The 25,795-nt window shown below is 49.8% G+C and overlaps 1 protein-coding gene across 14 annotated transcripts in view; it reads right to left on the bottom strand.

The window, feature by feature from the left end:
• Positions 1-25,795, bottom strand: part of ARHGEF9 (Cdc42 guanine nucleotide exchange factor 9) — a 129,751-nt gene that overhangs the window by 51,199 nt on the left and 52,757 nt on the right. For all 14 annotated transcript variants that reach the window (XM_050310618.1, XM_050310624.1, XM_050310620.1 and 11 more), the window contains 2 exons: positions 16,720-16,899; positions 4,653-4,844 (listed from right to left, as the gene is read on the bottom strand). In XM_050310618.1, coding sequence (XP_050166575.1) covers positions 4,653-4,844; positions 16,720-16,899 — 372 coding nt within the window. Of the gene's footprint in view, positions 1-4,652; positions 4,845-16,719; positions 16,900-25,795 lie in introns of those variants that run through there.

Below are 25,795 nucleotides of genomic sequence, written 5' to 3'. Positions count from 1 at the left end.
GCTCAGAGAAGGGATAGCTGACTGATGAGCAGATGTTGGAGAGTGTTTTGCTCAATGAATATCTAAAAATAGCGGCCAAACTGTCTCTCTTTAAAGTACTTTTCCATGTAGTCCCTGAAGTATAGGCCAAAGTTGGAAAGTATTTGCAGGAGGTTAAGTGCTAAGTTTTCTTCACCCCGGAGTGGATTTAGGAGAGCTGGACTGACCATCCATCCATCCATCCATCCATCCATCCTTGATGCCTGTCTGACAGCAGGGTGAAGGAGAGAACGAGGAGGTAACAGCCACTGCAGGCTGTAACTTCAAAGGCAGCTGTGAGGATATTCCAATTTTTTTCCTCTCTGAGCCATTTTGGGGCTGTCTACACTGCCCTGTAACCATCCCTCAGCATTTATAGCACCATTTGGGCTATAAAACACTGTGCAGGGTTCAGAGCATGCAGGTGAGTGTGGTACTGATATGCACGTACCCAGAATAAGCACATGAGCAAAGCTGACACTGTTTGAACTGAAGAGGCAAACCAGAGTCGTGTCTGGTGCCAGGATTCTACAGCACTTACTCAAATACCTGTTACAGCCACCACTGAATGTCAGGCACTGTGACTGCACTAAAATATAGAACAAAGTCCTGGAGGAACACAAGCTTGTTCCTCAACAGGGCAACAATCAGCCAGATCCAAAGCAGAAAAACAAGGTGTGGACAAGCAAGATGTGCAAGACAGATATGCAGCACAGATCCAAAGAGCTCTCTGCAGTCACCCTCCAGTCTGGTATCCACGGAGGACACACTGGGCACACCAAGGAAGCAGCAGCTCCTCAGCCCTGGGCCTCTGAGGGAGGGCACCACTGCTGCCGAGCAGGTTTTATGCTGCTTCGCTCTGAGGCAGCACAAGAAAGTGCTTTTCATCCATCTCTGAGGATGAGTCAGGCTGAAGGATCCAGACCACGTGGGGGCTTGTCTCGTCAGCCCCGCACAGCGGCCCCGGCCTGACACGCTGAGCTGCAACCAGGATGCGTTCCATGCAGCACTCAGAGCTGTCCTGGCACCCAGGCAAGGCTGAGGTGGAATCCAGTCGACATTATTAAAAAATAAATTCAAAGCGAAATTACTTGGAAAAGAGCAGAATGCAGCACTGGAAGTTGGCTGCCCTTTCCCACCTCCCACCTCCCAGTGGCTTGTAACACGGAGGATTCCTTTGATCTCTCCATTGCCTCGCTGTTCCCATCCAAGCCCTGTCACTTCTGCCTCTAACACCTCCTTAAATTGAGCTGTGTCTTCCTAATCCCTCTACTGGTCCAAATCCTGCTCATTTTTCAAAGCCTGGTACCCTCCTCTTCCTTCTGCCTCTGGTTCTTCCACCTGCACTCCCCAAACCAAACCCCCTCCCTGCTCCTCTGCTCTCCCCGAGGCTCCTACCCTGGGCAGACCCTGTGCCCTCCCAGGATCAAACCCCAGGGGCAGTAGGTTTCCTTTCAAGCCCAGAGGTGGCCACACATTCAGGAAATCACGGAATCACAGAATCACTAAGGTTGGAAAAGCCCTCCAGGATCATCAAGTCCAGCACCACCACCTTGCTCACCACTAAAACACGTCCTCAAGTGCCACATCCACACATTTGTTTAACGTTTCCAGGGATGGTGACTCCACCACTGCCCCGGCCAGCCTGTTCCAATGCTTTTTCCTAATATCCAACCTAACCCTCCCCTGGCACAACTTGAGGCCATTTCCTCTTGTCCTGTCCCATTACCTGGGAGCAGGATGTGGTGCTTTACAGTACAGGGCTGAGCAGCACTGCCTGCCAGTAAGGTTGGTTACTGCTACCCCTCCTAAAAAACTCGGTTTTAGTAGTTTATTTCTTTTCTAAGCATTAAGTGCTAAACCTGACATTCCTACTGCTGGGTATTTCCTTAAGGCTCAGTTCTTTATTCTTTCTTTTCATAGAATCATCTTAGAATCACAAAATGGTTTGGGTTGGAAGGGACCTTAAAGATCATCCAGTCCCACCCCCTGCCATGGGCAGGGACACCTTCCACTAGCCCAGGTTGTTCCAACCTGGCCTTGGACACTTCCAGGGCTGGGGCAGCCACAGCTTCTCTGGGTAGCCTGTGCCAGGGCCTGCCCACCCTCACAAGGAAGGATTCCTTCCCAGTATCCCATCTAACCCTGCCTCCTGTCAGTTTGAAGCCATTCCCCCTTGTCCTGTCACTCCAGGCCCTTGTCAATAGTCTCCCTCCATCTTTCTTGCAGGCTCCCTTCAGGTCCTGGAAGGCCCCAGTTAGGTCACCCCAAAGCTTCTCTTCTCCTGAACAATCCCAATTATTCCCTTTGGTGATATTTCAGATGATCCACCCACTCCTGATAATGCAATCCAAGCAAAACTCCACATTTTACCCCCAGCACAAATCTCCACAGAAGTGTTTCACCCAGCAGCAGTTCAGTCCTTCATGCCCTAAGTGAGGGCACAGCACCATCCCTGGGGGCAGTGGGGCAGTGGGATGGGGAACTCCCTCCAAGCAGCTGGTGTTTGCCAGCTCCTGAGCTCCTGGTTTGGCCAGACTCGTGCCAGGGGTGTTATGAGTAATAACATGGTGTATAATAATAGAGTAGCAGATATTGGAAATACGTTCTGAAGTAGAAGAGAGAAATGGGAGGGCTCTTAATCACTGTCCTTGGTAACAACCACATATCCTAAAGTGCCTCTCTGGTATTAGGATTTGTTATTCATTACAGCTCAGCAACAAGAGCATGACCACACACTGCTAAACTCAGCACTAAATCAGGCTCAGGCTTTGCCACCCAGCCAGGGCCCCTCTGCCACCCCCTCCAATGCCTCACATCGCTGCTGTTCCGCCTGACACCCTAAAACAAAGAGCCAAGGGAAGCAGGGAATTTGCCACTGTCAGAGCACTCCTGCAGCTCATCAGGCGTTGTGTGGTGCCTGCTCGTCCTGAGGCACAAATCACACCTCTGTTATCCATCAGAGGCACTGCACTGGGAGCTCCATCCAGCCACTCTCTGCATCTCCAGTCACGCTGTGTCCAAATGCCCGGGATGACAGAGTTGTCTCCGGGCCTTCTCCAGGCAAAGGGATAGCTCTGATTGAACTGAGCACAATGAGGCTCTCTGCAGCAAGGCACAGCCCATCATTTCACAGATGAGAATGCCCATCTCAGTCCTCCTCCTTCCTTAGCAGAGGTAGCTGAATCATTTCCTGGTGCTCTACCTGGAGGTCAGATTTATCCCCTCGATACCGTTTCGTACCACACAGAGCAAAGTAAGAGCTTTCCAGATCTCTCTCCTAACTGGGACACACCATTAGGTGCAGTAAATCAGTGTCACCCCATGGATGTCACTGCAGCCGTACCTGGTTGGAAGCACAGTGACATGGCTGGAGATGTAAGTTAAGGTTTATTTAGTTTTTCGGCAGAAAAGTGCAAATGCAGAAAAAGAAACGGTATGTGGAAAAGTGCCTGCAGTTCTTCCCTTCTCCAATGCAAAGCTCTCTGACTGAAATAGCACAGTGAAATTAAGCTCATTTGTTTCCAAACTGAAATCCCAAGACTCTTCCATATTTGAGAAGAGTCAGAGATGCTTTTTGGATGGCTGCTCTGCCTCGTCAGGAGACAAGTAGCAAGTAGGAAGGGAGGAAGACATTCTTCTAAGCAGAATCCACAAGGGGCTTCACCACATTGACTGGGTACAGGCTCACTAAATCCTAAACATTCCAAGGGATGAGCTGAAAGGCATCCATGGGCTTTGATTTTGGTGCTGGTAAACTTGTGCCTCTCAGAGATAAGTACATGCTCTCCACAGAATGCCCAAGTTGTCCTGCTGCCCTCCCAGGGCAACTGTGCACTCCCCTTCCTACAAACCCAGCACCACACTCTCTGCATGCTGAGCTCAGCTCAGGGCACTAATCCCATGGGTAAGGGGTTGTAGAGGTTAATTGTAACATCATGAAGAAGAATGAAATTGGGGATGAGTGGGGTCAGTCACTAAAGTCCATTTGTTTGCTGGTTCCCTTCCACTGGATAAATCTAATGTACTTCATTTCTCATGGTGCAAGCATTTTTCCATCAGTCTCACCATAAGCAAAGGCAACTGGGGGCCATCCTGAGCCAGGGGAAATTGTGAACCTGATATGAGAGGCACAGATGACATGGGTAACTGATTGGTTTAATTACAACCTCATTTCCTCAATCACAAGTTCAAAAGTAGATGGCATTGGGTTTTAATTAAGAGGACTGCTTGAAGGTTCTCAACCTCATCATGTTTCAGTCAAAGAGGTATGGAATAAAGGGCAGGAAATTGTACCTTTAGTTAATACAAACTGAAGGAATTATAAGATCCAGCAGAAAATTCTCAGAACTATCAATACTTATCGACAGAAGCTGGTCCTCTATAGACACACCACTCAAATACACTGTGGCTTTTTCCCAAATAATCCATGGACAAACCTCTCCTGACAGCCCACTGTGTCCTGCTGAGCCCGGGGTCACAGCCCATGGACAAACCCTCAGCCCAAGGACAAACCCTCACTCTGGACAGCCCCCCTGTGTCCTGCTGAGTTCCCAGGGTCACAGCCCACGGACAAACCCTCAGCCCCCAGACAAAGCCTCACTGTGGGCAGTCCCCCAGGGTCCCGGCCGTACCTCGCAGATGTCCTTGAGGTGTTTGATGTAGTGGCGCTCGGTGCTCATGATCTCGTTGATGACGTTGGCTCTCATCTGGTCGCGGTTCTGCACGGTCCTGCCCAGGCACAGGCAGTCGGCGCTGGGATCCAAGTGGCCGTTCTGCACGTCGCTGGTCCCCTCCTCCACCCCATCTTCCTGGTTTACCCATAGCTGTGAGGAGCAGAGGGGAGAGCAAAAGGCTTATTCACAGCAGCATCAGCAGCCAACAAGTCAGGGTCACCTGGTTTTTGGGAGGCCCACTCCCTCCTCAGCCCCACAGCGGTCAGCGGGGTGACCACACGGCTCACAGCCCACACAGCCCATTTCTGGAGTTCCCCAAAGGCTGCCCACACACTGCCCAGCTCTGCCCATAAGCAAGGGGTTGCAGCTGTTGGCTGTTCTGATCCCAAATACAAAATCATCATGTGAAAGGGTGGTTGAGCCCTGGATGCTGCCAAGTGCTCCAAGGCAAGGCAGGCAAGTGTAAAACAGACCAGTTTAAGGAGAACTGCAGGTACTGGGGTAAAGCACTGCTGTGCCAGTTCCTGCCCACCTCCACCTGGGGTCTGTCTGAACAGGAGGATCCTCTGGAAGGAGGGATAAGCCCTTTCCAGGTGACTGATTCAAGGCCAAGATGTATCGGTTCAGAGATGCGAATGAACGTGCATATCGGCACCAGGCTGTGTTCCTGAGGTTTCTGTAACAGCCCAGGCCAGGGGTTGTGAGTGAGCATTGATTTCATTTCACAGCAGATTTCCTCATCAGTTCACATGAACAGCTTTTCTGACTCAGGCAAATCCCCCCTCTCAGAATCTCGAGATTGGGATTCCCAACCCACAGGAACAGCACTGAGTAAGTCTCCGAAAACCTGGGGGCTGAGGGCAGCTTGGGAAGGGGTGCCAAGCACTGAATACTCTACATTGGAATAATTACAAGAAACAATGAAAAAGTACCACTCTGTTTTCAGCACACTGAAATTTCTTTCCATCATCAAACAAAAAACCTGCACTGAAATTGCAAACTAAAAGTTAACACACTCTCTAGTCTGTGTCTCTGAACAAGCCTGTGCTCTGCACACAACAGACGGAGCAAGGGCCTCCTTCTGTTACCTTTTCCCCCAAATAAAACCTGCCTAAAATAACTCTGATTGACTCAAATTGGGCTCAGGGTAGTTTGTAAACAAATATTAAATAAAGCTTAAAGCTGACAGAAACGTCCCTGTCTTACACAGATCACCTCAGCTATGACAGAAATCAAGCAACTTCTCTCCTCAGCATTTAAAGCCCAATACTGTGGACTTTCAAACATAAAAATTCATGTACCTACGAGCAGTGGAACTGTCCACACACACAGCACATGAGGAACTAACAGCACCATTAACCTGATCTTCAGGCTTCCCTTCAGTGTTAATAGTTTTTCATACATTCCTATTATTCAGCTTATATTAGGCTTTAAACAGATTGTAAAGGGCAGTGTTCCTGCAAATTAGTGAAGTAAAAACCCCAAAAACCTGCTCATGCTCCTTCCCTGCTTTCCCAACCAACATCATGTTCTGCTAAACCACCTCCTGCAGCTCCCACGTTTTGTCATCCTACTGGGAGTTCTAAAGGCCATAAACCCCCAAACCCATCTCTTCTCTAGCAGAATGTTAATGCTGCTGCAAACCTGGGGGATAAAACAACCCCAAAGCAATCAAAAGCCAAACTCTGTGCCCAGAGCTGTCGGGGGCTGGACAGGAGGGTGTAGGGCAGCAGTGCCCATTTAAATACCAAGATGCCTCTTCCCTGGGCCACCAGCCCTGCCTTGAGCTGCTGCCCCTGGGCTGTGCTCAAGCAGTGCCAGGTACATCCCAGGGCAGCCCATGTGCCCAGGTGAGCCAGTGGCAGAGCCAGGATGGATCCAGCACCCAGCCTGCTCTGCCCAGTGTGCCCTGCCTGTCCCCCTGCACTGACACGTGGAACCTCCTGCTGCACATCAGGAGAGCAGAGGGATGTGCCAAAGCCTTCACAGAGGCCAAGCCAGGGCTGGAGCTGAGGGAGAGGGCAGGTCAGTGGCCCCAGCCAGGCCCTGCTATGCCAGTTTGGAGACATGGGAACCCTGGGAGCTGCAGCACCCCTGGGAGCAGCTCTGCAGGCCTTTCCCAAGGTCCTGCCCTCAGGATGGGCTTCTCCATTGTGCCATCTGCTGCAAAGACAGACCAGCTCCTGCTGTCTCCCAGTTATGGGGCTGCACATGGATCTCTGAAGGGGGTTTTGTAGGATGTCCATCAGCACTGGGAGGCCTGGCTGAGCCACTGCAAGGGAAGGCAGGGATCTAATCCCACTCAATATAGGGGGGATCCAACATGGAAAAGCTCTCCTGGTACACTGAAACAAATGTCAGAGGCATGTCTCTTTTCAGAGGAACAACCCAAAAGCTGGTTAGGAAACATGGTTCTTCCCAGCAATCCCTCTCTGCTCTGGAAGAGGTTCTGGGTACACTGCGGCAGAGCAACACTCCATGTGTGGGTTATGCTGAAAAATAAATGCCCAAGTGCTGCTGCTGAGCTCTGGCCATGCTGATGTAAGTGACCTCAGGGGACAATCCCCTGGTATCAGTGACACCCACTGCTCTGCTGGGAAAACCTGGGGGCAGCCTCAGAAGGGAAAATGGGACCTGGGAAGGACAGAAAGCCACAGGATGCCATGAAGGGTATGTCCTCATGGCACTCCACTGGCATTCCAAACCAACGTTGAAAATCAAGCAGGTCTAATGTGGGTATTAATTCCTGTTGGCTGAAGTTTAAAATAATTTCCCACCCTACCCTCCTGCTCCTATGAAAAGAGATTCTTCAGCTTTCCCAAACCCAACTGGAACAGCTTGTTACCAAGTTTTACAACACTCCTGCCAGTCTGGCAACAGAGCACACTTTTAAAGCTCTACCTCCTCGAGTCAGATGATCATGAGGAAAAATTCAATTTTTATTTAAAACATAAAGGAGGAAAGATCTAATCATAGCAACTGTGTGTGTAAGCTTGAATCACGAATCCTAAAGGCTTTGAAACTCCAAGGCAAACAGCAAGCTTGCGAACTTCCATGAGTTCTCAAATTCCATCTGCCTTTTGTGAACGGCAGGAACGCTCCCTCCTTCCTCATCTGGGAATCTCAGGAGTCCGGACTTTTTCCTTAATGAAATTTTTGCTCCTTCCTGCCAGGATTCATGTTCCCAAAAGGACAGAAAACACAGCTCTAGTCTAGATGACTTCTGCCTTAGATTAAAAACAAATGCAACAGTTTTATCGGGCCCAGAGGAAGCTGGAGGTGCCTCCCACCCCACACTCTCCAGCCTCAGCTGCTGGAAGGATAAATCCCACTGTGCTGTTCAAACACTCCTGCTTTCTGTCTTAGCCTCTAAAGCTCTCTGAAATTCCAGCCTGGGTCATTCTTCCAGGGCATCTTTTGAAGTTTGGACAATGACTCACAAAAGCTGAGGCACACTGGCAGCTCTGCCACTGACCTTGGGCCAGTCACTGAAACTGGAGGAGGCTTTCCCCACCTAAACCCAGGGATAATCACAGACAAACTCGGGCAGACGTTGCAATATGGACGTCAGTGCGTCACTGTGGGCTCCCCAAGCTCTTGTACTCATCCAGGAGCAGCAACCTGGAGAGACAGACCTGTGGTCTGACCCTGGTTTCACACCTCCAGCCCTCAAATCCTCTCGTGCCTGTGCTGGGACGTGGGGAGGTGGCACTTAAAGGGTTAGCTGTGTCCAGTGCTACCACCCCAAGCTGGATCCTCTCTGCTTCAGTGACCCACTGGCTCCGACCACAGTGGCGGCACTGCAGGAGACAGCCGGGTGGAACAGCAAAGGGGGTGACACTCCTCCCCATCTTTCCAGTGTGCACTGGACACAAACACACAGGTGTACCCTCTTCCCAGTGCAAATACCTCTATTTTTTATAAAACTCCAGTTTTGTCCCAGTTTCACCCCGTCTCAGCTCAGGATGGGTGGCTGCCACTTGTGGGAAGCTCCTGTGGGGCTCTCCAGGGAGCAGAGATGGGATGTCAGCTCTGCTGCTCACCTGGATTCCAAGTAGCCTCTCGAGGTTCCTGTCCTGTCCTGCTCAGCACTCCAGGGCTGTGGTGGGCACAGGCAGGGGGTTGGGACAGCAGACTAAATTACTGCATCCACTGCCACTGATTTTTTAAGGATAAATAACAACAGCTGTTCACCAACTATCAAAAACCCTACAACAATAAATCAGCCTTCAGTGTCCCTTTAAACACCTCTGCAATGCAAGTGAAATAACTCAGCACTGTGTGGGTTCCCCCATTCCATGAAAAAGGCCCAGCATCAAAACAACCAAGGCTGCCCCCAGAGCCATTTCAAGCCCTTTGTGTCAAGAATTAATTAAAAGAAACCAACAAAAACTACAGAGGGAAAAAACCTCAAGTTGCATAATGCTCATCCTACGTGATGTTTCCCATTGAAAGGCCATGGTACACGTGGAGAGGAACAGGCTTATCGTGAGGCTCCCAGTCCTATTTCAAAATTCAACCCTAATTGGGAAGTCATGACCAGCTCCTGCGTAATGGAATAACTTGCAGAGGCAGATAAAAGGAAAAGAGTCAAAGAAAAAAAGCCCCTTTTCCCTAAGGACCAGTTCTGGGAGCCAGGGAGAGCTGATCATTGCATTGTGCTAGTTTATGCTCTGTGTGATTGATATCCTTCTAAAAAGGGACAAAAGGAAGACCCAGGGAGCTACAGGCCAGTCAGGCTCACCTCAGTGCCCAGCACGATCATGGAGCAGATCCTCCTGGAAAACAAGGTACATGCAAAACAAGAAGGTGACTCATGAGAGTCAGCGTGGCTGCACTGAGGGAAAACTGTGCCTGGCAAATTTAGTGACCTTTGACAGGGTGGTTACAGATCTGAGAGCCCCTTCCACTCTAAAGGGGCTCCAGGAGAGCTGGAGAGGGATTTGGGACAAGGGCCTGGAGGGACAGGACAGGGGGGAATGGCTTCCCACTGCCAGAGGGCAGGGAGAGATGGGATAGTGGGAAGGATTTTTTCCCTGTGAGGGTGGGCAGGCCCTGGCACAGGTTGCCCAGAGAAGCTGTGGCTGCCCCTGGATCCCTGGAAGTGTCCAAGGCCAGGCTGGAGCAACCTGGGATAGTGGGAGTGGGACTGGATGGCCTTTGAGGTCCCTTCCAAGCCAAACCAGGTTGTGAATCTATGATATAAAATTCTATAAATTTGATTCATCAATTTGCAGCTATATCCAAATGGTGCATCAAATCACCCAATGGCACTGGTCCAGCATGAGCTGACCTGCAATTATTGCATATTGACCCTGCTGAGTGCATGCACTGCATGTAGAGGACATTTTACTTGAATAGGCACTGAGGACTGATCATCTCATGCTAATCAGAAACCACGATAAAACAAACATTTTACCAGCCATCTGGATTATTAATCTCCTTCCAGTGGATATTCACAAGGAGAAAACTAGCAGATAAAGTGCCATTCCAGATCCTAGCTCACAATTAAATAATGTGGCAGATTAATGACACGTGGAGAGCTGTCGCCATTCCAGGGAATCTGCTCACCAGTGATTTTGTAACCAGCACCAGTGTGAGCAGCTCAGGCGTCACCAGCACCTGGGAAAGACAGTGGATTCAGTGTCACTGGCCCTACAAATGCTCAGGAGTGCCAGAGGCTCCAACACCCTCCAGAAATCCACTGCACCACAGGACTGTTTCCCACCTGGCCACGCTGCCCTGCTCAGCAGGATTTGCCCCTTTCCCTCCCTCCCTGAGCTGGTTTGCGTTGGTGCTGTGCCCCTGTTTGCAGCCACGTGCCCCGTGTGCCATTCCTGCTCCGTTGAACTGATGCTGGATTAAGGAGATCACTTGCTTATTTGCAATCAAGGAGGGCTCTGGTGCAGAGCTTTGCATAAGTAAAGCATCATCAGTCTCCTGGTGTCACTCCAGCGATCCAGGCACAGCCTCTCCCTGCCCCCAGGAGGGAGCCCAGCCTGGCCTGGGCTCTGTAGAGGTGTTTCCCCTTCCCTGCCCTCAGAGAGGGGGGAGGACCTGCGTGTGCCCCCCGGGGGCCCAGCCCCTGCCCTGCTGCAGGCACAGCCAGCTGTGGGGCTGTGGGTGGGATGCTGGTTGCTGGGAAACCAGCCCACCTCCCTGTATCCTCTTCCAGGACTAGGAACTGGACGCCTGTCAGTAGAAGGAAAAGTAGTTGAAGCAAGTTGCTCTTTTTCCTCCTGTGGTCCCATCACTATTTTCTTCTGCAGCCTGAATTTTTTTCTCTGTAATCTGCCTCCAGCCTCACCATCCTTCACTTTCCTCCAGCTCACAGGCTCCTGCATTCTCTCTCTTTCCCTCCTGCAAACCCACTTCCAGTTCTTGCTCTCCCCTCTAAAACTCTCCATTCTCAGACTCGGAAATTCCCTTTACCTGAGGTGCAAAATACCCTTATTTCTGGAAAAGGAAAGAGCAGGGGATTCTATAGGGCCAGCTTCAGGCTCTGTATCCATGAGAGGTGAACAAAAACAGCTCCAAGGAACTGGCCCTGTGCTTAGTCCCTGTTTCCTGCAGTCCAAATGCACAGATTCCTGGGGGCTGGAGCTCCACCACTCAGCAAAAATGTCTTGGACACTGAAATGAAGTGGAAGTGCTTTGCTTTATCCATCAAAATACTAGGAATTAGGGCTCAGCTCTCCCCATTTTCTAAAAGCCAAAAGCCCCTGCTGTGTGATGGCACGTGGGATGCACAAGGTGGGGGAGTGAAAGCTCAGAGCTCACTGCAGACTCCTGGGGAGGAGAAGGCTCTTCCCTCACGACCCCCTTGGCAGGGGACAGGGGAGGGGCTGTGGAGATTCGTGCCTGGCTTGCCTGACTCAAAGAACGGCCTTAAAATTCTGGTTGTGCACCTGCAAGGCAGCTTGCACAGGGCACAGTGGCAGTGCCTGCCCCGTGGGGACCCGAGCGATGTGGCCTGTCTGGGGGGCACGAGCTGGGGCGGCTGCAGAGCACGGGCAGCACTCGGGGCTCAAATGCTGCCTGACTTTAAAAACCCCAAACTTCTGCAGCCCATCCTGCCTCTGTGCTGCGCCCAGACCTCCACCAGAGCTATTTTTATGCTGGATTTGCCACGGGAGAATAAAATCTCCTTTAGAAGGCAGTGACTGCAGCAGGCACTGCAGCACATCCCGCTCTGCAGGTCCAACAGGTGATGCCACCTCAGTACCACCCTCCTTCCTCTGGAAATCTCACCTTGGTGCCACTGCCACCCCTGCTAAGGGAATGCTAATGCAGGGACTGCAGCAGAGGGAAGAGCAGGTAAGTGATGAGCTGCTGTATCAAGATATAATCAGATTTTAAAGGCAAGAAGTAGTAGATGTGGCTGGCTCTTGGAATTACATCTGCAGTACAGAGCAGTCACAACCCCTACTGTAAAAGCTAAACCCACCTACCCAATAAAGGTACGAGCTGCCAGGCCCTGGGACAAGGCTCTGAGTTTAGAGTCTCCTCCTCCACTGCACCTTAAAAGCTCATTCCAATTTATCCAGCACTTCTCCTTTAGAAGCAGAAAATAAAGTGGGTCAAAGGCAGCTTTTCAGCAGGAAAATCAATCTAAAATTACAACACTTGGGGGAACCAAGGCAATGGTGAGAGAGAACATGCTGCTGCTCTCCTCCACCCCTGCATCTTCTCCTGGAAGAGGTACAGCACACAAAGAATTCAGACATCCTCCTTGCTCGGGCCTTGGGAGGACCTTTCACTTCTGCACAACAACTCAGGCTCTGGAAGCAGCTGCAGTAAAACCTCCTCAGCCCCAGCTTTGCTCTTTACCTTGGCTTTGTAATGTAAGGAAGGAGAGTCACTGCTGATGAGCTGAGAAGAAATACATTCTGGAAACTCAGTCTGCCTCTTGGATCCAAAGAGACTGTGGAGAGCTTCCCCCAGGAATAACTCCCCCCTCTGCCCAGGACAGGGGCACTCTGCCATGGTTCTGTGGGAAGGTTCCACTGCACTAAACAGCCATGAGCTTCACCTTTTTTATTTCTTTTTCAGTGGAAATACAGCAGAGCCCAAACACAAAGCCATTTGACTTCCTGTGGTTGGAGTGTCTCATCTGGGCTGTTTGGGATGATGATGGGGGGCTCTGCAAGCAAAATTTTGGTTTGAGACTTACTTGTTTTCTAAAAGAGACCTCAAGATACAACAGTCGATCCATGTGCAGCACTGACAGTTACTCTGTGCTGGAAATCCCTCCCTACCAACACTCAGCCTCATTTTTTGAGCACATGTTGATGCTGGATGTGCAAAATGGATGGATGCTATGCAAAAACTCACATATAAAATACTTGCACTAACAATTGTAAGAATCCTGTGCTTCCCAGAAAGGGGAGTTTTAGTTGGTGCACTGTATTGTAAATGATATCAACCCAGTTAGTTATCTTAATGAATTAGTGATGAATCAAGTTTAACTTCATTTCTAATCTTTTCAGAGGGTGCAGACCAGTAAATTCAGCTCTAAAACTTAGGATATGGGTTTTTTGTCCACTACAATTTTAAACTCAAAGTTTAAAATTCCTGTTTAAAATTCCTGCTGGCTTTTCCAGTTGCACCTCCCAACCTGCCAGACCACTGGAAGTTCACAGGACGTTCAAAGACACCATGCACTGATCAGGAGGTTGATGGCTGCACCCTGTGGGTGCCCAGGATCACTGGATAACATGCACTAAAATACAACACAGACACCTTCACCTGTCCTAAACTCAGCTCAGTACTGAGCCTTAAATTTGGTTCTTATCCTCCTTTCTGACTCACGGGTTTTCATAACCTCCTCCCTGAGTGCAGCAGCTCCCTGCAGAAACCAATGACCATTCCTTAATAACTCCAAATTTTAGTTCTCCTGTGTTGGGCTTTTTCTCTCCCCCAAAAAGCACTGCTTCACCATCCAGTTTCTCCTTGAGAGTTGTTGTGCTCCCAGAACTCTATGGCTTTCCCTTCTCCCCCTTTCTTCCAGCCAAGTCCCAGGCTACTGAGAGGATTACTGCAGGTGTGAGCATGGAGACAACAACTCCTGCATGCACAGGCAATTTTTGTTTGCCACCCCCTGACTCTGTGTGTAAAGGAGGCCAAGGGAATCAGCAGGTTCCTGTTTTCCTCTCCACTTGCAAATGTGAAGTTTCCTGCTATGAGATTTCGTGAGTGCCAAGTGCTTTGCCAAAGGTTTTCAGATGATCTGGCTGGAGAGCAAGAAGCATCAGACGTGTCATTGCAAACTAGGTTTGCAGCCCAGTTTTGTCCTCAGAAGTGATCCAAAGGACTTTCAGAGGAACCCAGCTGTGCAGTGATCTGCTGCAGCCACTGGTAGTACTTACAAGAGCCCTGAAGTCTAAAATATCCCGAAATTAATCCTATTTGTTTTTATACCTGTCTGGACTGTCTGCCATCCCTCACTTGAGTGCTATTCCTATTCTGCTATTCAACATGCTGTTGTTCTCTTTTCCTCCTGGTACTTGCATAAGAGAAATAAAGAAAGGCAATTATTTTGCAAGTAAAACTAGAACCACCAAGGCTAAATCAGGCAGTTTTCTGGCATCATGGCTCAAAATAAAACAGAGCAAAACCCAGCCTCCCCATGATGAAAGAGCCATCAGCTGCTCTTCTCTCAGTTCTTTTAGTTCTTATTCAGCTGCTTTGGAAACCCAGGGGGCAAATCTTCCCCTCCAGCCTCCCTTGAAGACCTGTGGACAAAATGGGCCAGAGTTCTTATTTTTAAATATTAATTCTCCCTCAGGGCAGCAGAGCCAGGCAGTGCTCCCCTTCAGGAGTGCATCAGTCTGGGCCAGGGCAGGTGCTGGTCCCACACCACCCTCAGCAAGTGTCTCCCAGATGGAACAGCCAAGCCAGCCTCTGGCAGAGCTGATGGAAGGACTGATCTCACTGGAGAAAAGTGAAGCCACAGGGCTGTGACTTTGGGCAGAAGGGGCAGGAAAACTGCCTGGCAAGGCCACCGTGACACTCAGCACCGAGGTTCGTTCCAGGACGTCGATCACACACTCGTAGAGACAAGAGTCGAGAGTCACTCACTCCTCTCCTCTGTTTTTCCCAGTTTCTAAACCCACCCTCCCAGCCTTTGAAAAGTGAAGGGAAGGAGGGAGAGTTCAGCCAAGCTGAATGATCCATGGGTTTGGGACTTGCTCATTCAGCTGCTGGGTGATCCAGAAAACAGGGCAGTGCAAAAGCAGACTGTTCTCAAACCTCCCATGAACAGGATGTTTATGACATCACACAAAAAAGGGGGGGTAAATCTTCTCCCCAGAATCCCAAAGAAAACAGCACTGGTCAATACACTGAGGAGTTAAACTGGCCCAGAATATTTAGTCTCTAAATCAAGCAAAAATACTGAGACAGACTGTTCTTGTTCAGCCCTTCCAGCTGCAGCAGAGGAGATGTGTTAGTGACACAGGTGGGAGTGTTCCTGCAGGAAGGTTTTCACCTCCATCACACCTGATACAAATCCATTTTCCAGACTTGTTGCCTCCACTGGCTGCAGGGTCAGACTCACAAAGGTGTTATTATTCTGGGAAAGAATAACAGCACAATCTTTTTCAGCTGGCCCAGGCTCCAGTTCCAGCCACTGATCTCTTGCTCTTGGCACTGGCCAGTCCTGGGGGACACCCAAGAGCTGCACCCTGAGTATCAGAGGGGACAAAATTGTGTGCTGGGGAGGCAGCACCAAGCAAAGGGTTGAGTTCCTCACTGGTGGTCACTGTAACACCAGAGGAAACACCAGACCATACAATTTTACCCGATTTTCCTAATCCACATGGCTATTTCCCAGGTGAAGGGATCAATCACACAGAGATGCTGATGATTCAGGGATGCCCAGAAGAGGGAGGGTTCGGAGAAGAAGGTGAGACAGAGAGAGAACCAAAGCAAACGTGGGATCTCCTTGGGATGCAGAATGAATTCAGTGCATGTTTCAGGGAGAACAGTCCTCCCCTGGCCACTGCCCAGCTTGTCAGATGGTCTGGAAGGGTGGGGCAAGAGTCAAATCTCACACAATCTTACAAGGCAAAATAAATCTGCGTTTTTTGAACCGTATCTCCTAAGCTTCTAAAGGAATTCAATCTCTGATCCTGCCTCCTGAACCCCAGGCAGGAGAGACAGGACAGGGAAGGGCAGAAGGTCAAAGGTGACATCTTGACTCCCTGAGGAAGGCTCAGGAGCAACCAAAGAATGTGGCAGGAGCTGACTATAGCAGAAAGGGTATCTTCTTATCCCTTTGCACTTTTGTCACATAGTGGTAAAAAAAAACCCATTAAATGCTCAAATCCTCCTTATTTGTAAAAGGCTGGATTGTCACTGGAGATGGCTGGGACAGCAAACCTGCTACAGCAGAAAAACAGAGACAAAATGGTTCTTTGCCTCCTTAAAAAAATAACCAGAGCTGGTCACAGACTAACTGATGAAGTAATTTTACATCCAAAACTGCTGAAGAGTCAAAAGGCAGCAGTGGTTTGGAAAAGGGGAGGGCTGACACCTCCCTGTGCCACACAAAGCTCATCCAGATCCCAGAACCATGGAATGGTTTGGATTTAAAGGGACTTTAAAGCTCACCTTGTTCCACCCCATGGCAGGGACAGCTTCCACTAGCCCAGGTTTCTCCATGTCCCATCCAGCCTGGCCCTGAACATGTCCAAGGGCATCCCCTGTACCTGGTGAACTTCTAAGTCCCACCAAACCATCTACTTGCAGGTCCTACAAAACTGAACTGGTTTTACAAAGAACTGCTTAAGGAGGGAGGACACAACAGACACACAGCAAAGGCCAACTCCACATCCCAAGAGCACATAAAACCAGAGCCTCCCTCTACCCCACTAATTTCTTTTGAAACCCTCCTTGCTCCCCATTTTTTGTCAGAAAAGAGACACAGTGGAATTAAGCAGAACAAACACAGCAACAGCTCAGTTCCTTGATGCTCTGATCAGCAGTGATTCATTACAGCAGGAAAAAGAGGAAAGTCACTCACCCTCACGAAGCTGGCTGGAAACCATCCTTCTTCATCATCGATCTGACCCCACCACCAGTCCTTGTTGGAAGCATCCAGGACCTTGATAACGTCTCCTGCTTTAAACGCCAACTCCCGGTTGGCCATGGTGACGTGATCCCATACTGCCTCAGCACTTACAATGGAACCACCACTGATCAGCTTGGGAGACAGAAAACCACAGTCAATGCGTGTCCTGATCCCCAACACCCCCGCACGTGCACAGCAGCAGACACAGCAAAGCGCTCAGCCAGCGGCCAACAACTGCCCTGCTTCCAGTCCACGGAAACTCCCCCCTCACGGCCCACCATCCTGCTCCCCACCATGCAACGCCCCAGCTCCTGGGACAGCGGCACCACCTCCTTCCCGCCACCACGCTGTGTTAGGAGCATGCACATCTGGCAGGGGCACGGCTCCCGGGGACAATTCCACCAGCAGAATGCACACTTCCCAAAAACGGAACAAAACCAAGCGATGGTGTCCTGCAAAGGAATTCTCACTTCAGAGCAAGTTTGCTCAGTTGGAATGCCAGAGGTTCAGGAGGCTTTCCATGCAAATCCAAGCAAAGGCAGCACATGTAACTAGAAGAACACTTTTTTTTTTTTAAGTGGAAGTTCCCCATTTTAGTGCTGGTGATGCACTGACATCCCTTGCTTTTGACATCCTCCAGCTACCCAGCTCAGAAGGGCATGGTGCCATCCTGGTGACCTACTCCAGACCTGACCTGGGGCACAGCCCAGCTCAGGGAAACCTGCTGGCACTGGCTGTGCTGACAGAGCAGAGCCTGCTGGAAACTGGACTGAGCCCACAGCGGTGTCTGACAGAACCTACAGCACACCACTTGTGTGGAGCCTCAGAGCGGGGCCAGCACCGTGGCACGGACCTGATCTTATCACTGAGAGCCACCGAGCTCCACAGAACCACACACCACCACACAGCGTGCTCAGCTGGAAGGGCCCCACGAGGACCATCCAGTCCAACCCTCAGCCCTGCACAGGCCCAGCCCCAAGAGTCACCCCCTGTGCCCCAGAGGATCATCCAAACCCTCCTGGAGCTCTGGCAGCCTTGGGGCTGAGATAGGTATGAAACTCCTGCTTAATGCTGGCAGGAAGGACTGATCCCAACACTGCTGCTTGTGCTTGCCCAGACAAACCATCCATCCGTCCCCGGGACACCCACTGCTCCTCTGAACGACAGTCGTGTGTTTTTCAACAGAAGAGTAAATTGTGTTTGTGTTTTGCCCACTGCAGGAACTCTGCACTGAGCAGTGAGGCTGCCCCAGCAAACACACCCTTCACCCATATGCTTATTAGCCTGTCAGGGCCATCCTGAACCTTGCTCATTAATTCTGCCCCTGAGACGCCCTGGACATGGAACTTGGGCTCGCCTCCAAGTCACAGTTTCAGCTCACAAGGACAGAGCTCAGCACTGTGACAACTACAGACCCAGACCATTACAGACCTTCCACATGGCAAAGCTCTTCCAGCCACAGTGTCCTCTTGGCTCAGGCAGGGAACACAAAGCACACAGACGCATCACAGTGGTTATCCAAGCAATGGTTACAGAGCTCTTAATGGCTCTTTCCTAAGACTGGCTTTCCAAAACACCTGCTAATCACCAACTGCACACTGAGAACTTGCAGGGAACCTTCTAGCACTGCTTGAGGGTTCTTGGCATAAAAAGAGAAGGACATTCATGTCCTACAGGCAATCCAGTCAACAGATTAAAGGACTTGATCTACCATTTGCCTTGAACTGGCTTTCCTTTAAGAAATCAAGCTCCTTGGGTTTGGGACAATCAGACCTGTAGTTCCAGCTCTTCAGTTATTAGTCAGTTGTACATAAAGCAACGAGATCTACAAGGCTTAACTTTCATCCTCAAAGCCCAGACAGGTCTAGGCAGTGGGCCCCTCTTGTTCCTGCAGCAAAGTAAAACAATATTCCTTCTGCTTCCATTTCAACAAATCATCCTTTCTAATCCAAAATCAGCTGCAAAAGAAACACGGCTGTACCGCACAGGGGACTTGTACACACGAGCCTCACAAGACCCCCTGACATGAGACAGCAAACACACAGCTTAGTGCCAAGCTCTCACTGAAGAGTCAAGCAACAACCTGAACCCATGGCAGAGGCATCTCCTGCTTTAGTGTGGGGTTATCCCGTGCCTGGGCTTTGGATACAGAGCTGGAAGCAGCCGGGCACCAGAGGGTCCCATCCAAATGAGCAGCACTTGAAGTCAGATGGTGATGGACCCCCAGTTCACCCCAACACTCAGCAAAGCAAGGTAACTACATCTGGAGAAATAACAGTTACAGAGACTGATTTCTGATTCCAGGGCAACATCTGGGTTCTCGGCCAAGGTAGTGACATGTTTCAGTGCTTCCTCACCACCCCTTGCTCTGCTCTAAATGGAGGGTCCTGGATCTTTTCAGAAACAGGGACCAGTTTAAATGACAAAGACAGATCTGGAGGGGATGAAACTCCACAGCTGAAGAAATCCCCACTCAAGACCAATTAAGAGCCATCTGCTCTTCTGCTAGGACTGAGCTCTTCTCCTTCACCGCTGCTTCCCCTCTGCAGTATTTATGGCCCCTGTCCAAGTGTGGTTTCCCAATTTAAGCAAGTTCTGCCCTTCCAGCCCTGTCCTGGCCCACGGCTCCTCCTTCCCCCAGGCATTTCGTCAGTCCTCTTAGGCATCCAGGTACTTTCCCTGCATCTTCCCTGAACGCAGATGACCAGATCTGCAAATACTATTCCTAAAGAGACCTTACCAGAGATCTGTGAAACAGCATGAAAAATTTATTCCAGTGTCACAGAAATCTTGCAGTAATACCTCACATGTCCCCCTTTGCCCTCGGCCACCTCCCACCCGTGGCTCACTGGGATCTTGCATTCAGCTTATCTAAGTAAATGCAGTTGGGTACGTTCTCTTTGGCTGGAAAATCGGTTTTCTTGTCAAAAAATGACTCGGGTTGGCCTGACACTTGTTCCTTTTGTTAATGCCATTGGGTATTTTAGTCTGTTTTCCAATGATGAGGAACCAGGAACGGAGCTGTTACGCAGGAGCCCTGTTCCTGCTGCTTCTGCTTCAGCTGACATAGACTTTGCTGTCACTTCACACACAGGCAGTTCTGGGCACAAACTGCCACAGAAACGTCGCTGAAACCAAACTTCAGAGGGACTGTGTTTTAAACAATCCTTGCCTACTTTGCAAAAATGCATTTCCGAGCCGGAGCAACAAAATCCCAGCTCTGAGGGCTGGCAGGGACTGCAGAGGGACAGAGAGGGACAGGGGGTGACACCTCAGCCTTTTTCTGCTGTTAACACAGAGCTCTGGAGGGTGCTTTCAGGGGATGTCAGGAGCCAGGGAGGCTTTGCAAGGTGCTTCTTGATGTCAAGGAGAAAGGCTCCAAGGCCTTGGTTCTCGTGCCAGCTCACAGAAGAAAGGCCCCTCTGGCTGGTCCCTCCCAGCCCCTGGTCCTTATTGCTGGCCCAAGGAAGGCATCCACGTGCCAGGAACCCTGCAAGCAAGCCTTGGCCTTTCAGAATGCAAACACAGCTCAGCCTGATAAAAAAGGATGGCAGTGGGATGGCAGAACTGGAGTTCCAGCCATCACATGCACTGAGTCCATTGAGAGAATGTCAGAGCCTAAAATTAAAAGATCCGGTTTAATTTATCTTGCCAGACATCTTGCTGCATCTGTGGAGCCATCCAGCTCTCTCAGGGCAGGGATATGGAGACAGGACCTGACATCTGCAGCAGCAGGAGATGATGAACTGGAGAAAGGTCAGCATGAAATATTATTTTCTGAGAGAATTCAACACAGGAGCTCTTCACTCCAGAAAGTTCACCTCTCTCGCTTTCAAAGCTGGGTCTTAGTGCTGTGGTCAGAGCCGAAAGACCTTGAAAGGAACTTTTTCTCCCACAGTGTTACCACCCAGTAGCTCAGACACTCATCTGGAGTCCTTTTTAACCAGTGAAGAGACTCATCTGGAGCGGGTGGGATTCACCTGGGCTATTTCAGCCACCCACCTTCCAGGCAGGTGAATCCTGCCCTAGAGATTTTGATTCTCTGGGTTTAACTGGCTGATGCAGAAGTTTGCACTTCCAGCATCTTACATTCCTCCCAGCTACAATTTGGCCATCGCTAAAATGGGGTAACAAAGACCTGCCTTTAACCTTAATAATCACAGTAGGAATAGTCAGATATTAAACAGGACTCCTCTGGACACAGCAGTTTTCTGTGTGGTGAAGGTTGCTGGAAATAGAGTCATGTTCTCCGTGGCCACCAGGAGAATTCACAGAATCTCAGCCTTGTAAATTTACAACAGTGAGGACACAGACACTTGGGCAAAGTGTCCTACCCATGAGAAGAGGCAGGCACCGAGAAGAAATGCAGGAGGTGACAAGTACATTCGTTCTGACATACCCTGAACATGTTTTGTCTTCCAGGTGAAAGTCCTAGTTCCTATTAAAATCAATTATTCTTGTCAGTTGGTTGTTCAAACTAAAGAGCCCAAGGAGAAAATTCCTTGGCACTTTCACCACGAAACATCAGTGCAGAAATGGCCAGGAGCATTTTGGAACAACACACCTGAGAATAATGTTGCCAGTTTTACAGGAGACACCAGAGCACTCTCTGGGGTGGAGAAAAAACTTTCTCAGTGGGCAGAAGACCAGATTAGCTACTGGGAGAGTCACTGCCTACCTTGGGCCCTTCCTCACCTCCCAGCAAACACCTGGGAATGGGCAAAGGTAAATTCCAGGACACACAGGTGAGGGGCCACTTCCATGTCCCAGCACCACAAACGAATTGACTTAAGGAGGAAAAGAAAAAAGGGAAAAGAGACAATGCTCCCTTTAATTATATGCACAGCTGGCCTATTTCTGGAACACACTAAGAACAGGGGGTGTTATCCCTGTATCACCAGGATCACACACACTTCAGCCTTCCCAGGGAATTTCCCCACAGGTTCCCAAAGCCCCCTGCAAACCCCCAACAATTCAGTCACGAACTCTCCCTCTGCAGATGCTCATTTAAGGCACTCCCAACACTCAGCTACCACAGGTGAGTGCTTTACAACAGCGAGCAAACTCAGGGGAAGGAATTAAATCATTCCTATTTAAGGTCCATGAGGAGTTTGCTTTCTCTTCCAGGATGGAACGTGGCCACTGGAAATCCTGAATTACATTAAGAAGTGCTGCCAAAATAAAATGACAATAACAACAAACAGTAAATAAAGGGTCTCAGAGGACTGTGCAAGTCCCAACCAGTGCCAGCCCAGCAGGGCAGGGATGCTGAAGAAGTGTCCCCATCAGCACTGGGAAAGCTCAGAAAGGCCCATCTGGCTGATGATCCCGACTGTTTCCTTCTTCCCTCGTGCTTTCCAAAGCCAAAGGAGAAGGACTGGCATTAATGCCACAGTGGCAGCTTCCAAGGAATACAAGGAAGGAGGTCAAAAGTGGTAGTTTGACTCAGGATTTTGCAATTTTCTCTCTGACCATGTCTTGGTGGAGATAAAATAACTACCAAGATAAATTAACTCTCCCTGTCGAAGTAAGCAGCAAAATAAAAACTGGAAGGAATAACCAGAACAACTCCCTGTTACAGGACCTGGTGGAATCACTCTGCCTAACCCTGTTACTAGAGCAGGTCTGGAGCCAAAGGAGAAGAGGGGAAGGGGGATGCCAGGAAACACCCTCCTGCAGTAGCAGACCCCCCACACCACGTCCCCTCCTACCTGACAGTCCGTATCCATAGCACATCCTGATTAAAAAAGCCCAGGATCCCCACCCAGGATGGTTTCCTAAAGCACACTGACCTCTGCACTAAGGGTTACAACTCCCAGGCAGGGTTTAAATCTGTGAGCCGTGAACCAGCTGCGACCCTGCAAAGGGTCTGCAAGACTATTTTGGGGGGATGGTTGAGCCTCTGCTTCCGATGCTTCTCGTGCATTTTCCCTGGCTTTGCCCACTTCCCAAGCCAGGACACACAGTTGGAGGAGAACATCTGCTCCCCCTCAGCCCCTGCCTGCAGTGAGGCAGCCGAGGATTAAACATGTTTGAGTGAAATCAGCCACTACTGCAACATTTTGCTAAATGTTTTCAACTAATCAGCACTTACTGGCTTCTTATGAGCCAACTTGAAAAAGGAATGGGGGACTGAGTGGTCCCTGGAGACTGAAAGGGGCACAGACTGGCCACTCAAACCACTCTGACCTGTCCACACCTCTTCCAGAGATAAATGATCATCGTTAGCCCACTGAGTTTCCAGCACTGAGTTTCCCACTAGCCCAAATTGCATTTAATGAAGTGCCACTTTCCCAAAAAAAAAACCCCAAAGATACCTACCATTGGTCATCATCTCCTTAGGAAATTTCAGGTACCTCAAAGTTTTCAGGACTATAGCAATATGAATAATCTTAAGGCTGGGAAATATCTCTCTATTACATCATTTATTTCTGCATCAATAGAGTTCTAACAGTAAAAAATAAAAGCTCAGGGTAGTTCCCTTTCAAATCAATGTTATATAAACTGTGTACTCCTCCACAGGAGAGGGATGCAGGAACAGGAGCAGGCTGCGAGGGGAGATGGAGAAACATGGTGAGCCGATGCCATTTGTTCCAACTGTTCTTGTACAGACATGCCCTTTATTCAGCCAACATCAAAGCACCCTCAAATAACAATGGAATTTCCCACTGTATTCACCAGGCCCTTCCAGACCCAAAACATCTTCAAAGGAGGGCATACAGAGAGCTGGTGTGCAAAGAAATCAGAGCTCAGAGGATCCCCCGCAGGACAGGGAGCAGGGAGGGGAGTGGGGTGCTGGGTCCTGCCTCTTGTGCTTCAGTCCAGCCTCTCACTGTGGTTCTCCCCACAGGGTCACCGAGCTGAAGGAGCAGACACAAGGAAGGGTACAAGAAAATTTCACCCCACCCCATCACGCTGTTCTTCACTCTTGCATAATCTCCCAACAGTCCCTCTGATTGTGGATTTATTTTTAAACCTCTCGTCAGAAATTACACAAAGTGAATAATACCAAATCTTAGTGGGTCTCTGCATGGCTCATCCACCAAACAAATGGGAGGGCAGTTCCACTTGATTTGCTTATTCTCTGAAGAGGTGCAATCACCCAAAGGTTAAGCACAAGTCAAAGAATTTCCCTTTCTGCTTTCAAGCCCTTTGATGATTTTAACCATGGCTGGATTTCAGCTGAAAGAGGCTGATTGGAGCAAGAGCCTGTGATAGCCCCATATTCTGGGGAGGTTGTCACACTTGATTGGAAGCTTTATATAGATCTCTAAAGGTGGAGAGTCAGTACAGATGTAAAGGTTCATTAGGACTGGGTTGTTCTGTTTTTCATTGGTTCACATTTTCTTGAAGAGATATCACCTGGCAGGCAGGAGATCACCTAGGCTCAGACAGGGCACAGCAGCACACCCCAGGGGATGGGATTAGTCTGATTTTCCACCTTATTATGGTTATTGCCCATGTCATTCCTATTTATAACAACAGCTGGAATGCAGATCCACTGGAGAGCTGAGAGTGCCTATAAAGCCATGGCAGCACTGAGGAGAAGGCAGAGTCACCGCAGTTAAAGCACTGGCCAGGCAGGTTGAGTTGTCTCTGGAGCACCAGCAAGCCCTGGCTCTGATGGCACATATGTCCCTGGAATTGCTTCCCAATCCCTTCTGTGTGCAGGGCACACGGAGCCTCCTCTTGCCTCATGGCATATCTGTCACATAGAGTAATTACAAATAACCACTGGCCATAATCTTTTAGCTCAGATAAATAATGAGACTGGGTCTGGAACTCTAAGTTTAAACTGCTCAGGGGAAAACAACACCTTTGTCCAGCAGAGCCAGAGCAGCTCCTGGTACCTTGGACTGGGGGCCAAGAGCACAGATCCCTCATCACAGCACAGCACACAAATGCCTGAACATTCCTCAAGATCCAAACCTCAAATGCCCATGCAAATCCCAGTCTCCTGCCCCCAGAAGGGACTCCTCACATTGTGTACCTGCCTCAAAGACCTGGAGCTGTGCTGAAATCCTTCCTGAGCAGAGGCCAGAGCTGGGCTTTGATTTACACCCAGTTCAGTCCTGCTGGCTGAGCCTGCACTGTGCTGTGGGGTGGGGAAGCAGTCAGGCTTCCTCAGCTGTGTTCCCAGGGCCCATAAAGCCCCAGTCCAGTGTGCTGCTCAGCACACACCGGGCCCTGGAACATCGGGGCATCGAGTACAGCCCACGGGGCAGGAGGGACAGCTGTGTCTCAGTTACCCAAGGAGCAGAGAAATGCAGAGAAGCAAACTGGATATTACAAAATGTGTACCAATTAGGCTCTGGGGCCCCCAGTCAGGGGCATGAGGCTGCTGGGGAGCCCTGAGCCCTGGACTAAGGGACCCAGTGCAGAGGCACAGCACAGAGATCATCCAGAGCATCCCCGTGCCTGTGGTGTAGCCAATTCACAACATCACGGATTTTCACCATGGATAAGCAAGACTTGACTGGAAATGTCAGCAATGCCACATCTAGACTCATTTTACCCAAAAAGCCTGTCCTTACTGAAAGTGGAAAGCAAAAGACTTGTCTCTCACAGAGCACACTGAAGGCAAAGTGAGTTCATCTGAGCAACTGAATGGTTTTTGCAGGGAGAGGAGACAAAATTGTCCTTGCTCTGAGGAAGGCAAGAGTGCTCGATGCTTTAGAGGGTATTTATTTTAAAATGTACATCACCTGTTACTCTGGGGCATGGGAGTTTCCAAAGCAAAAAGGAATTAAGGAGAAAATCACACAAATGACTCCCAGTGGATTGCGTTATTTAACACAACACAGATCCTCACGAAGGGAACAGCACATGGATCTGCTCATCCCAGACGTGGGGTGTGCATCCCTGAAGCTGCAGAACTGCACCAGCCACCCCAAAGCTGGTGACACACAGATGAAGGGACATGGACATACTGCTGCACCCAGGCACACCCACCACGACCAGCCAGTGCAGCGACTTCCCTCACCCAAAGCCAGGAATTCACAGGGAAATTAATAAATTGGCAGGCCCA

Source organism: Myiozetetes cayanensis, unplaced genomic scaffold, assembly GCF_022539395.1.
Source record: "Myiozetetes cayanensis isolate MyiCay16 unplaced genomic scaffold, myiCay2020 scf15, whole genome shotgun sequence".
In the NCBI taxonomy this organism is placed as follows: Eukaryota; Metazoa; Chordata; class Aves; order Passeriformes; family Tyrannidae; genus Myiozetetes; species Myiozetetes cayanensis.
This window is presented reverse-complemented; position numbering and strand designations above follow the sequence as displayed.